The sequence below is a fragment of the Hemitrygon akajei genome, chromosome 2 (genome assembly GCF_048418815.1).
Source record: "Hemitrygon akajei chromosome 2, sHemAka1.3, whole genome shotgun sequence".
NCBI lineage: Eukaryota > Metazoa > Chordata > Chondrichthyes > Myliobatiformes > Dasyatidae > Hemitrygon > Hemitrygon akajei.
The window spans coordinates 22,368,090-22,380,881 of NC_133125.1; the positions used below are offsets into that span (position 1 = coordinate 22,368,090).

The following is a 12,792-nucleotide window of genomic DNA, read 5'->3' on the forward strand; positions in this document are numbered from 1 at the left end:
TAGTTCATCTGGTCCGGGTGACTTATCTACTATCCTTAGGTCTTTCAGCTTTTTGAGCACCTTTTCCCTCGTAATAGTAACTGCACTCGGTTCTCTTCCTTCACACCCTTCAACACCTGGTATACTGTTAGTGTCTTTCACAGTGGAAACTGATACAAATGGCTTCCTTCAGCACAGAGTCCCAAAAGCCATTACCATGGCACAGTAGCTTTCAGTCGTTGAAGTCAATCCTATTGCCATTGCCCATGTAGAGTTCTGGTACTGCCGATTTGTCTCGGTACCCCAAACTAGTTGAAAGTCTCCATGGTGTGTCCTGTCTGGCATAAGCTGTGATTTGAGCTTCCTTATGGGTTTGTGGATGGCATTAATCCGGTATTTCTTCAGGATCCTGGTTATCCTTCCAGAAACTGTGGAAATATAGGAAAAACAGGTGGTAGCGATGGGTTCCTCCTTATTGTTAAGTTTCCTGTTTTTTCCAGGAAATTAATTATCATTAATTCCCATTAATACTATCCACAAACTCATAAGGAAGCTCAGGTCACAGCTTGTGCAGGTCAAAGATGACCTAGGACTCGGGATGGCTGGTGTTTACAGGAATCCCTGTGAATGCGGAGCAGCGAATATTGGCCAGACGGGACGCGCGGTAGAAACCTGCATCAAGGAGCACAGGAAGTTTATCCATTTGGGTTACCTGGAGAAAATAGCAGTAGCAGAACATTGTATTCGCAATGGCCGCAGGATTGACTTCAACAGCATAAAACTACTGTGTCACACCAGTGGCTTTTGGGATTGCCTGGTGAATGAAGCCCTTGAAATAAAACTAGAGGAAAAAAGTTCTAACCAAGACGAACGTCTTGCTCTAAGTAAGAACTGGAATTTGATTGTAAACAAGGTAGGGCTGCAGAAACCTGATTTGATGAGGACTAACCAATCAGGAGGGATGGACGATGGGGATATAAATACCAGTGGACTAGCTATGCCCAGGTATCATCCCTGATAAAGTTGGCAGAATTTGTTATTGAAACGTCAGTTAAAATCGATACCTGTACCTGGCTGGAAGCCTGAGAAGAGTTTATTCATAGTATGATATTCTTTGAGTAAGCCTTTTGTTTTATTTGAAACATTGGTTTTTAGGTTAGAAAGCTGATTCTTTTGGACCCCAAGAAGCGACTCACTACTTATCAGGCACTACAGCATCAATGGGTAACAGGAAAAGCTGCAAATTTTGTGCACATGAACAATGCACAAAAGAAACTTCAGGAATTTAATGCCCGCCGCAAACTAAAAGTAAGTTTCAATAAATACTAAAGTGTTTACAGAATTTTAGTTTTGTGTTAACTGCTGTTGTTCATTTTTCTTCAGTTTTTTCATGAAAGTTAATGAAACTTTATAATTATTCATATATCATGAATGCTTCAACAAGTTCAATCTGTACATTTAATATCAGAGAAATGTATACAATATACATCCTGAAATTCTTTTCTATGTAAGTTTTAGTATTAAGAGATGCAGTAAAGTTTAAGTGCTAAAATTGTGCTGTATCTTTGCAATCACTTTTCAGTGTATTTTCAAATTTAATATTCGTAACTTCAAAATATCCTTTGTCAAATGTGAGGACTAAGTTCTTTCTAACTGCATCTCTAAACACGATCTGCTCTTTTAAAGAAAGATGTAAGTTACACAAATGAAGATGAATAGCACTTGATCCAATTACCCAGTGTGCTGGACTTTCATTGGAAATGGGTGCTATTGTGTTAAGATATGTAGAAATTGTTTTTTCTGCACTATTTGCACTCCACTTTCCAGTTTGGTTTTGCCTTCAGTGCCATATAGTTCACAGATTCCATATAAGAATTCCCTTCAAGAAACACTCACATACAGTTACTGTACTCTTAAGCTCCAAATAAGCTCAACTTCCCAATTTTAACAGTAAGGCACCTGCTCTACACTACCTTCTCCAATGCTATTGACATGGAATTTCATGAGCAGCATTCTAATGAGAAAGCCTATTATAAATTCATCTGGGTATTTCAAACTGGGTATTAAAAATAGTGGCAAGGTTCTGAATTATGTAATATTCTGCATTCAGGTCCTGTCATGTACAGATGATTCACATCCTCTTAACCATACTTCAATATGTCAAGCCATATCAGTAATGGTTTAATTTGCAGCAAGTGAGTGCTTAAATGTAGAGTCTACATAGAAAAATGAAATAATTGCAACAAAGTTGCACACTGCAACAGCACAGAAATAGTTAACCCCCAAAGGAGATTTTTGAAGTTGAGGTATCAATCAATGATGCTGAATTGGGGCTGTTTGCAAAGGTAGTTGGGTTGAAAAGGTGGTTAATGTGTGCTGGAGAAAATAAGGATGTGACAGCAAAGAGTTTTGAATAAAAATTCTTTCTATAGAGCTTTGGTAATGGTAATAGAGCTTTGACTGGTAACTAATCCGGACATCAGAAGTTTGAGAGGTCAGGATTTCACTCGGGTCCACTGCCCGAGTAAAAAAAAAAGGCAGCACTGGATCGTGGCAGCATAATAGACCTTTGACCAGCGACCAGTCTACATCTGAGATTGATTAGCAAGAGCAAATTGAAGGAAGGAAGGGGCAAGCGCAGCTTCTGTCATCTCAGTGGACAGAGTCAGAGTGGTGGTCTTGAAACTTTAGGTCTTCGAGGCTTCAGTCAGAGAAGGCAAAGAAAGGGCTCTAGGTTAAGTTTTATTTTCAATACCCTTCTTTACATCTGCTCAGCTAGGACAGTAGGGATGCCAGACAGGATAGTGGAATGCTCCTCTTGTGGGATGTGGGAAGGCAGGGAGACCTCCAGTGCCCCAGATGACTACAGCTGCGAGAAGTGCATCCAGCTGCAGCTTTTAACAATCCGTGTTAAGGAGTTGGAGCTGGAACTGGATGAACTCCGCATCATTCAGGAGGCTGAAGGGGTGATAAATAGGACATACAGAGAGGTAGTTACACCCAAGCTGCAGGACACAGGAAACTGAGTGACAGTCAGGAAGAGAAAAGGGGTTAAAAAGCCAGTGAGAGTATTCCTGTGGCCTTCCCTCTCAACAATGGGTATATCACTTTGGATACTGTTGGAGGGGAGGGGGGTTGGACCTATCAGAGGAAAATCACAGTGGTTGGATCTCTGGCACTGAGTCTGGTTCTGTGACTCAGAAGGGAAGCTGTGGTGATGGGGGATGTGTTAGGGGAATGGACAGGTACATGTGTTAGGGGAATTGTCTTCATCATTCTTAATGGGAGGGTGAACAGCCAGAGGTTGTGGTTCATGTAGGTACCAATGACATGGGTAGGACGAGTGACAAGGTGCTGCATAGGGAGTTAGGTGGCAAGTGAAAGGGCAGGACCTCCAGGGTTGTGATCTCAGGATTGCTACCAATGCCATGTGCTAGTGAGGCCACAGCTAGGATGATTATACAATTTAATACGGGGCTAAGGAGTTGGTATAGGAGGGAGGGCATAAGATTTTTGGATCATTGGGCTCTCTTCTAGAGAAGGTGAGACCTGTACATAAGGAAAGGTTTGTACCTGAACTAGAGGGGGACTAATATCCTAGCAGGAAGATTTGTTAATGCTGCACAGTCCGATTTAAACTAGAGTTAGTTTAGTTCCCATCTGGGGATGGGAACCAGAGTGCCAGAACAGTAAGTGGAGAGGTTGCGGAGGCAGATGTTGGTAAGACTCAAACAAAATCAGGAATCAAAAGGTTGAGCACAGTGTGACTTGTGTCCTGAGCTGCGTATATTTCAATGCAAGAAGTATTGTAGGAAAGGCAGATGACCTCGGGGCATGGATTAACACTTGGAATTATGATGTTGGAGCCATTAGTGAGACTTGGTTGCAGGAGGGGCAAAACTGACAGCTCCATACTCTGGGGTTCTGTTGTTTAGAATGGACAGAATGGGAGAGTTTAAATGAGAAAGGGTGGCATTACTAGTCAGGGAAAATGTCACGCAGTGCTCTGTCAGAACACTGGAGAACTGAACTAGTGAGGTGTTATGGGTGGAACTGAGGAATAAGAAAGTTATGACCACGTTAATGGGGCTATATTACAGACCACCCAACAGTCTGAGGGATTCAGAAGAACAAATTTTTGAAGAGATCGCAGACTGTTGTGAGAAACATAAGGTTATTATAGTAGCTGATTTTTTTACTTTCCACATATTGACTGGGAATCCCAAACTGTAAAAGAACTTGAAGGGATGGAGTTCGTCAAATGTTCAGGAAAGTTTCCTTCCTCAATACGTAGAAGTCCCAATCAGAGAGCATTGCAATACTGAATTAGGGAATAAGGCAATTAGGGGATAAGGCAGGGTAGGTGACATAGGTTTGCGTAGGGGAATGTTTTGCATCCAGTGACCTCAATGCCATTGGTTTCAAAATAAATATGCAAAGAGATAGGTCTGGTCCACGGGTGGAAATTCTAAATTGGACAAAGGTCAATTTTGATGGTTTCAGAAATGATCTAGCAAGTGTGGATTGGGACAGGCTATTTTCTACCAAAGGTGTACTTGGAAAGTGGAAGAGCTTCAAAAATGAAATGTTGAGAGTACAAAGCTTGTACGTGCCTGTCAGAATAAAAGGTAAAGATATCAAGTGTATGGAATCTTGGTTTTCAAGACATATTGAAGCCCTGGTTAAGAGCATAAAGGAGGTACATAGCAGGTATATGTAAGTAGGAACAAATGAAGTGCTTATGGAGTGTAAGAAGTTCAAGAGAACACTTAGGAAAAATATCAGGAAGGCTAAAAGAAAGCATGAAATTGCTGTAGCAGATAAGGTGAAGGAGAATCCTAAGGGATTCTACAGGTATGTTAAGAGCAAAAGGATTGCTAGGGACAAAGTTGGTCTTCTGGAAGATCAGAATAGTAATCCATTTGTGGAGCTAAAACAGATGGGGAAGATCTTAAATGTGTTCTTTGCATCTGTATTTAATTGGGAGGTGGAAACAGAGTCTGTAGAAGTGAGGCAAAGCAGCAACAACTTCATGGACCCTGTACAGCTTACAGAGGAAGTGTTTGCTACCCTGAAGGAAATCAGTGTGGATAAATCCCCAGGGTCTGACAAGGTGTTCTCTCGAACCCTATGGGAAGAAAGTGCAGAAATTGCTGGGGCCATAGCAGAGATTTTTAAAACATCCTTAGTAACAGGAGAGGTACCAGAGGATTGAGGTTAGCCAGTGTTGTTCTGCTGTTTTAAAAAAGGCTCCAAATAGAAATCAAGAAATTATAGGCCGGTGAGTCTGACATCAGTTGTGAGAAATTTATTGGAAGTTATTCTAAGGGACCGGATATATAAGTATTTGGATAGACATTGGCTGATTAAGGATCGTCATCGTGGCCTTTTGTGTGGTACATCATGTCTAACCAGTCTTAGAGTTTTTTGAGGAAGTTACGAGGAAAGTGGATGAAGGCAAGACAGTGGATGTTGTCTACATGGACTCTAGTAAGACATTTGACAAGGTTCCACATGAGAGGCTGCTCAAGAAGGTTCAATCACTTGGCATTCGAGATTGCCAAGACATTGGCTTAGACATTGGCTTTGTGGAAGAAGCCAGAGAGTGGTAGTAAAAGAATTCCTCTCTGACTAGACTAGTGATGTGCCACAGGGATTGGTACTGGGTCCGTTGTTGTTTGTCATCTATATCAATGATCTGTGATAATGTGATTAACTGGATCAACAAATTTGTGGATGACACCGAGATTGGGGGATGTAGTAGACAAGGTTATCAAGGCTTGCAGAGGGATCTGCATCAGCTGGAAAACTGGGCTGAAAAAATGGCAAGTGGAATTTAATGCAGACAAGTGCAAGGTTTTGCACTTTGGTAGGATCAACCAGGGAGATCTTATACAGTGAACGGTAGGGCACTGAGGTGTGCAGTAGAACAAAGGGATCTGGGAATACAGGTACATAATTCATTGAAAGCAGCATCACAGGTAGATAGAGTCGTAAAGAAAGCTTTAGCACATTAACCTTTGTAAATCAGTGTAAAGAGTTATGAAAATAAAATTAGAAGATGGGATGTTGAAGATGTATAAAATGTTGGTGAGGTCTAATTTGGAGTATTGTGTGTAGTTTTGGTCACCTACCTACAGGAGAGATGTAAACAGGGTTGTAGGAGTGCAAAGAAGATTTATAAGGATGTTGCTGGGTCTGGAGGACCTAAGTTATAAGGAAAGATTGAATAGGTTAGGATGTCTTTACAATGTAGAAGATTGAGGGGAGATTTGAAAGAGGTATACAAAATTATGAAGGGTATAGATAGGGTAAATGGAAGCAGCTTTTTCCACTGGCATTGGGTGGGACTACAACCAGAGGTCATGGCTTAAGGGTGAGAAGTGAGGGGAAACATTTTGTATTCAGAGGGTCATGAGAGTGTGGAATGAGCTGATAGCACAAGTGGTTCATGCAAGCTTGATTTAAACATTTAAGAGAAATTTGGATAGGTACAGGGATATGGAGGGCTATGGGCCTGGTACAGGTCATTGAGAGTAGGCAGTTTATATGGTTTTGACATGGACTAGATGGGCCAAAGGGCCTGTTTGTGTGCTGTATTTCTCTATGACTAATGAAATCATGGTGTGGAAGTGAGTGACAGGAAGATCACATAAAGCACATGGCAGGATTAGTGTTTTCTTTTTGAAGCCGTTAAAGCAATCAATCTTGCTTAACGACTCAGTTTATGAAAATAATTACTTTCTAAATTCTCTGTGGGTGTCAATGTCAAGCCTTGTATTCATTGCATTCCTGTGTACTTGTTGCATTTGACTTCTTAATAGTGGATGGCATTGATCCCAGGTGATGCTGCCAAAGTAACCTTTGGACCTATAAATCATTTATTTTGCAATTATTGTTTATCAGTGGTGAAGGGAGTGAATTATCAAACCAACAGAAGGGGATAAAAGGAATTTAGGATAGGTTTCAAAAGTGCTTTGTTTCGTTTCTGTCATTCATACTTGATCCAAAATTCCGATCATTTGAGAGAGTTTGAGTGGAAACCTTTCCATTTCCCTTCCATGCAGACTAATCTTTGGGCTGTGTCAAGTTTTATATTCAGACTGTGAGGCAGAAGGGGTGGAGCTATTACTGGAAGTTTGAGAAATCGAGGCCCATGTCATCGGGTTGGAGGCTACCCAGATGGAATATAAAGTGTTGCTCCCCCAGCCTGAGTGTGGCGTCATTGTGGCAGTAGAGGCCATGGACTGACATGTCGGAATGGGAATAGGAAGTGGAATTCAAATGGGTAGGCACTGGGAGATCCTGCTTCTTCTGGCGGACAGAGTGTAGGTGCTCGGTGAAACGGTCTCCCAATCTATGTTGACTCTCACCGATATATAGGAGGCCACATCAGAGGCACTGGATACAGTAGATGAAGTGTTGCCTCACCTGGAAGGACTGTTTGGGGACCTGAATGATAGTGAGGGAGGAGGTGTAGGGGTAGGTGTAGTACTTGTTCCACTTGCAAGGATAAGTGGTAGGAAGGAGGTCAGTGGGGAGGGACGAATGGACAAGTGAGTCGCATAGGGAGCAATCCCTGCGGAAAGCAGCAAGGGGAGGGAGGGAAAGAAGTGCTTGGTGGTGGGATCCTGTTGGAGATGGCGGAATTATGTGCTGGATGCGGAGGCTGTTGGGGTGGTAGGTGAGGACAAGAGGAACCTTATCCCTGGTGAAGTGAGGTTAGACTTGCGTGAAATGGAAGAGGTGTGGTTGAGGGCGGCGTAGATAGTGGAGGAAGGGGAGCCCCTTTATTTCAAGGAAGAGGACATCTCCTTAGTTCTGGAATGAAAGGCCTCATCCTGAGAGAAGATGCAGTGGAGACAGAGGAATTGAGAGAAGGAGATAGAATTTTACAAGTAACACAGTGGGAAGAGGTGTAATTCAGGTACCTGTGAGTCAATGGATTGACTAAAAATTTAATCTTGCTAGAAGCACAAAAGTAACAAATCAGTTATGGTAGGGGAATTTTAACAACTGTAACATTATTGAGATAGTATCAGAATAAAGAGTATACATGAGGAATTATTGAAATTTCTATTTAAATCAGAAGCAAGTCAATTGACATTCAACCCTACTCCACCATTCATGGCTGATTCAGTCTAAATTTCAATACCAGTTTTTTGCTCTCACCCCTTGTCTCCCTTGTAAGTTTAAATGTATGTCATTCTCCATAATGAATAGATTCAGTGACTCCACCTCCACAACTGTTTTGGTAGAGAATGCCAGAGATTTACAACACTCAAGGGGAGGGGAATCCTTTTCAACCCCCCTCTTAAATGGGTGACTATTTATTCTGAAACTGTATTCCTTGTTTCCAGATAGCTCCTCTAGGAGCAGTACCACTTGAACATCCATGTTGTCAATTCCCCCTCAGGATATTATAAATTTCAATAATCTGTTGTTCTTCCGAACATCATGAGATACAGACCTAAATTACTCAACCCTTCTTCATGTATTAGCCCTTTCAATCTATAAATCAACATAGGGAACCTCTGTGAAGTGTTTCCAAAGCAAGTACATCACTCCATAAATATGAAGACTAAAACCTTATATACTACTTATGGCCGTTTGGCTAGCACTCTGAATTTGCATTAAAACCTTCATACTTTAATACTGCATACCCCTTTCAAAAAAGGCTAACATTCCATTAACCTTCTTCATTGCTTCTGTTTTTGTTTCATGTAGTAGGAGATTCATATCTTGGTCCATAATTATTTGTTTTTCCAATCTTTCCACCGAAGTGGATAACCTCATATCATTATACTCCATCTGCTAACATGAGGACAAACAGTATTGTGCAAAAATCTTAGGCACCCTAGCTATATACCTAAGACTTTTGCACAGTACCGTATTGTCAACATGGAGCGGAGAACAAGTTTGTAAATCTAGCAGGAGGGAAGGTCATGTCTGACATAATAATTGACTTTTTTGAGGAGGAAACAAGGTGGGTATTTGAATGTACCATATTGGATTTAAGTGGATTTGGCAGTCTCACATAACAGATTGTCAAGAAGGATAAGAAACCATGAACTCTATTGGAAGTGGCAAGATGGATTAACAGAGATTCAGTGGGAGAAAATAATATAAAGAATGAGAGTTTTCTAGATTGGAAAGTTACGTGAATTGATTCTATAGGGTGTTATACTAGGTTCTTCCTTGCATCTAGTAGTGAAGTCTATTAGGATATGAAAGACTTTGACAGGATGGACAAGAAATATTTATTCTCTTGGCAAAGGGGGTGATAACTGGAGAACATGGCATTAAGTTAATTGGTAGATTTATTTTAGAGAATTAGAGAAAAATTTCTCACCCAAATGATAATGGTTGTCTGCAGCTATCTAAAAATGAAGTGAAGGCATGAAAAGCTAAGAAGTGGATAAATATCCCTCTTTTTGTCCAGTGTGGACATGGACCAAACAGCTTTCTTTGCCATCAATTTGTTTAATGTTTTGAAACACCTGAGAGGAGCTTTAAAAACAAAATGTTCATTTGTTAAACCCAGATGCAGGCTTTGAGATTTCTTTGCAGGATATTATGCCCTCAAAAATTTGAATGGGTTTATTTCGTAGACTCCGTGAAGAAATGCAAAATTCCTGCTTATTCCATGACCACTGAAAATGGAGAAGCAGCTTTCAGAATGTTACTGAGAACATCATGGCCATTTACCAGAGCACACAGAAATCCTGCACAAGTTTGTGAGTGGGACAGAAGGCGAGCCCCACCTCACAAATTACCCATTCTCCTCGTCCCAAAAAATCCTGCAGTTCTCATATTGGTCTAACCAGAGTGGAAACAAATTGTCCTCAGTCTTGAAGCACAGTTTAAGAAGGTTGTTTCAATTATATTCTTTAATCAAGATACTCTGGAAATGTTATCATCAAATATTGTTATTATATGACTATCTAATTTGTTTATATCATTTCAGCTATGCTTTTTTTTGTATTTTGAATGTACTCCTGTTATAATCCTTGAGTTCATTTAGTGGAACAAACCTTGATGATAAATGTAGTTAGATCTGTGTTGAAATGCAGAAAATTAGCTATGTACAGTAAGTGTAAATGAGTTAAGGACTTTCTCCGCATCAGAGTGTAAAGAGCCATCAGCTGCAGTAGCTCAAACTGGCTGAGATTCTCCTGCAAGCATTCTGTGAAATTTGCTCATGGGTTGGATTTGGTGCAGGATCTGTGACCCCATTAATTTCAGTGCAAAAAGGTTAATGCAATAAAATTACTTCAAACATTTTTAAAAACTAATAATTTCAAAATATTTTAAAGTTCCAGTAAAAAGCATTATTTTCACCATTAACAGTTTTTGAATGCCTCAGAAGTCAGAAATATTACTATTCAAAGAGCTGTTTTTACTCAGTGATTTGGTGGGTATATTTTTCTGCCCCCAACTTATCAACTGAAATATGCTACAGGAGCATCGCTGGTGGGTCTTCACTCAGCAAATTTGAGCTTGGTAATTTCCTACATGCATTTAACTATGCATTTGAAATGTGAGTTAAAAGGATGATGGTACTGCAAGTTAGAAATTTCCAGTTGTTTCTCCGTAAAAAGTGGGTATGTGTCTCTTTAGATAATGTTAATGGTTAATTAACTTGAATTTCCAAATGTACATGTCAATTATTTTAATTCTGGGATAACATCTGGTGTTGTATATTTAACATGTTTTCAGTGGCACTACAGAAACTTCTTTCTTTGCACTCAACAGGCTGCAGTAAAAGCTGTTGTGGCATCTAGTCGCCTTGGAAGTACTAGTCACACCAACATTCAAGATAGCAGCACCGAACTCAGTAACTCAACCTACCAGCAGGGTGAAGCAGTACAAAATGAAGATTCACAAAAAAAGACAGAAAGTAATCAAAGCACTGCTGGTGACAGTGGAAGTGGTGTAATCGCTGGTGATGTTAGCACTGGTATAGTAAGTGATGTTATAGCAGTCACTGGCGGTGACAATCTTAGTAATGTTGGTACAGCTGAAGTAACCATTGATAAAGTGTCAGCTGATAGTAATGCTGAAGCTGGCACTGATGATGTTAGCACTGGAGAAGTTAACATTCATGACAGCAGTCCTGGTGAATTCACTGTTGGTCATGTTGATGCCAATGAAATGAGTGCTGGTGAAGTTAATACACTGTAAGTTGAGCAGAAGTGTATTGGCCTATCACTTCTATAGGAAATGTTACAAAAACAGGACCATGCTAAACAATGTGGTAACATAAAGGATGACGGTAAACTCTTCATAGGAAGCGTATTATAAACAACATGAAACTCATCTTTTGAAAAGCAGTTATTTGAAATGTTTGCTGTGCATGGGAAGCTAATGATGTGGCTTAATTTTCATGTTGGTTTAATTGTGGCAGCATACTGATGTGCAAGTTGATAATGTTGAAAAGTTCCAATGCATTTACTTGCATGCAGGTTCTTCATTAAAACACCAGAATACTGAATAGCTTGGACAGTGCAGAATGTTATTTACAGTTAACATTGACTGAAGTTTTGCTGAAAGTATATGTAGTACAGTCAGCCTGCATTTTTTAACTTTAAGGTTTCATCTAAATGTATGTCTAAGTTATGAACATACAAACTTGAATTGAATGAATATAGTGTTTTTCAGATGTGGTTCTATAATGTTTTTGTACTTTTATTAATAAGATTCAAAAACCACACATTTGCCCTTTAGTTCCGGTCCTTGACCTACCCCATTCATATTTGATGAGACTTTATGAAGTGCATCACTCTATATCCTAACTCAATTCAGTACAAGTTTAGCTATAGCAAAAACAAAAAATTTTAAATGGCCAATGCAGCTTTTTTCATTGCTTTAAATATTGGTTCCAATAGCTCTGAATTATAATGAATTAAAGCCCAGATTGTTTGGAATAATGACCATTACATATATTAATGTGCAAAATGCATGTTTATATTTATTCTGAAAAAAAGCTAAATTTATTTCAGGGTTTTTTTGCCTAAGTTTAATTATTAATATTTTTAAATGTTCACTGTTTCTTAATGTATTGCTGACTTTCACTTATGAAAACATTAATGTTGATTGAATTTAAATTGCAACTGGAAATATGTCATGAAATTTCTTCTGCTTATGATCTATATACTAAAGGTTTATCAGTATTTTCAAATGGAGCAATGCAGTGCACGTTATCTGAAACTGTGTAATGAAATATTTTTAAAAATACAAGTATGTCATCAATAATAAATGCAGCTAACCAATCAAGCCGTTTTCACAATCTAATCGTAGAGCTAGAGAGAGAAAATACAAAGCATGTTTTGAATGAAATGACATGAAATGTTTAGCAATGAGTCTTTAGGAAGACTGATTGCTGGAACTCAACAGTTTCACTCAATAAAGCAGCATGGAACAGATTAACTCAAACACCTTCAATCAAACCTCATTTTCCAAAGTCAAACCATTTTAAAGAAGTGTGTATGTCATCAGAAAGCCATGAAAAGTACACAGGAGAGACTTCTCACACTAGTCCTAAAGACTTTACATAATTTGAAGTTGGTGTAGTTTAACATAGTATAACAGTGTAAAGTAACACAGCAACTGCACATGTCAAGGTTGTGACTCCAGGTGGAGTACTCCGTACAGTTCTAGTCTCTTTTTCTAGAGATAAATATATTGGGCTTAGCATCTTACAGGCAATGCTAAGATGATTCACCAAATTGATGGCATTGAATAGATTGGACCCATGGTCTCTGAAACTTTCAAGGGAGATGATCTTATTGAATCCAAGTTAAATTGGGAGAA

General features: G+C 39.5%; 1 protein-coding gene across 2 annotated transcripts in view; it reads left to right on the forward strand.

Moving 5' to 3' along the window:
* The window catches only part of camk4 (calcium/calmodulin-dependent protein kinase IV), a 94,116-nt gene extending 81,632 nt beyond the window's left edge, over positions 1–12,484 (forward strand). The window contains exons 10-11 of one of the 2 annotated variants that reach the window (XM_073068266.1): positions 1,135–1,287; positions 10,735–12,484. In XM_073068266.1, coding sequence (XP_072924367.1) covers positions 1,135–1,287; positions 10,735–11,163 — 582 coding nt within the window. In that variant the 3' untranslated portion in view covers positions 11,164–12,484. The remainder of the gene's footprint in view (positions 1–1,134; positions 1,288–10,734) is intronic. The other variant, XM_073068271.1, reaches the window with a different exon arrangement.
* Positions 12,485–12,792: the final 308 nt, after the last annotated feature.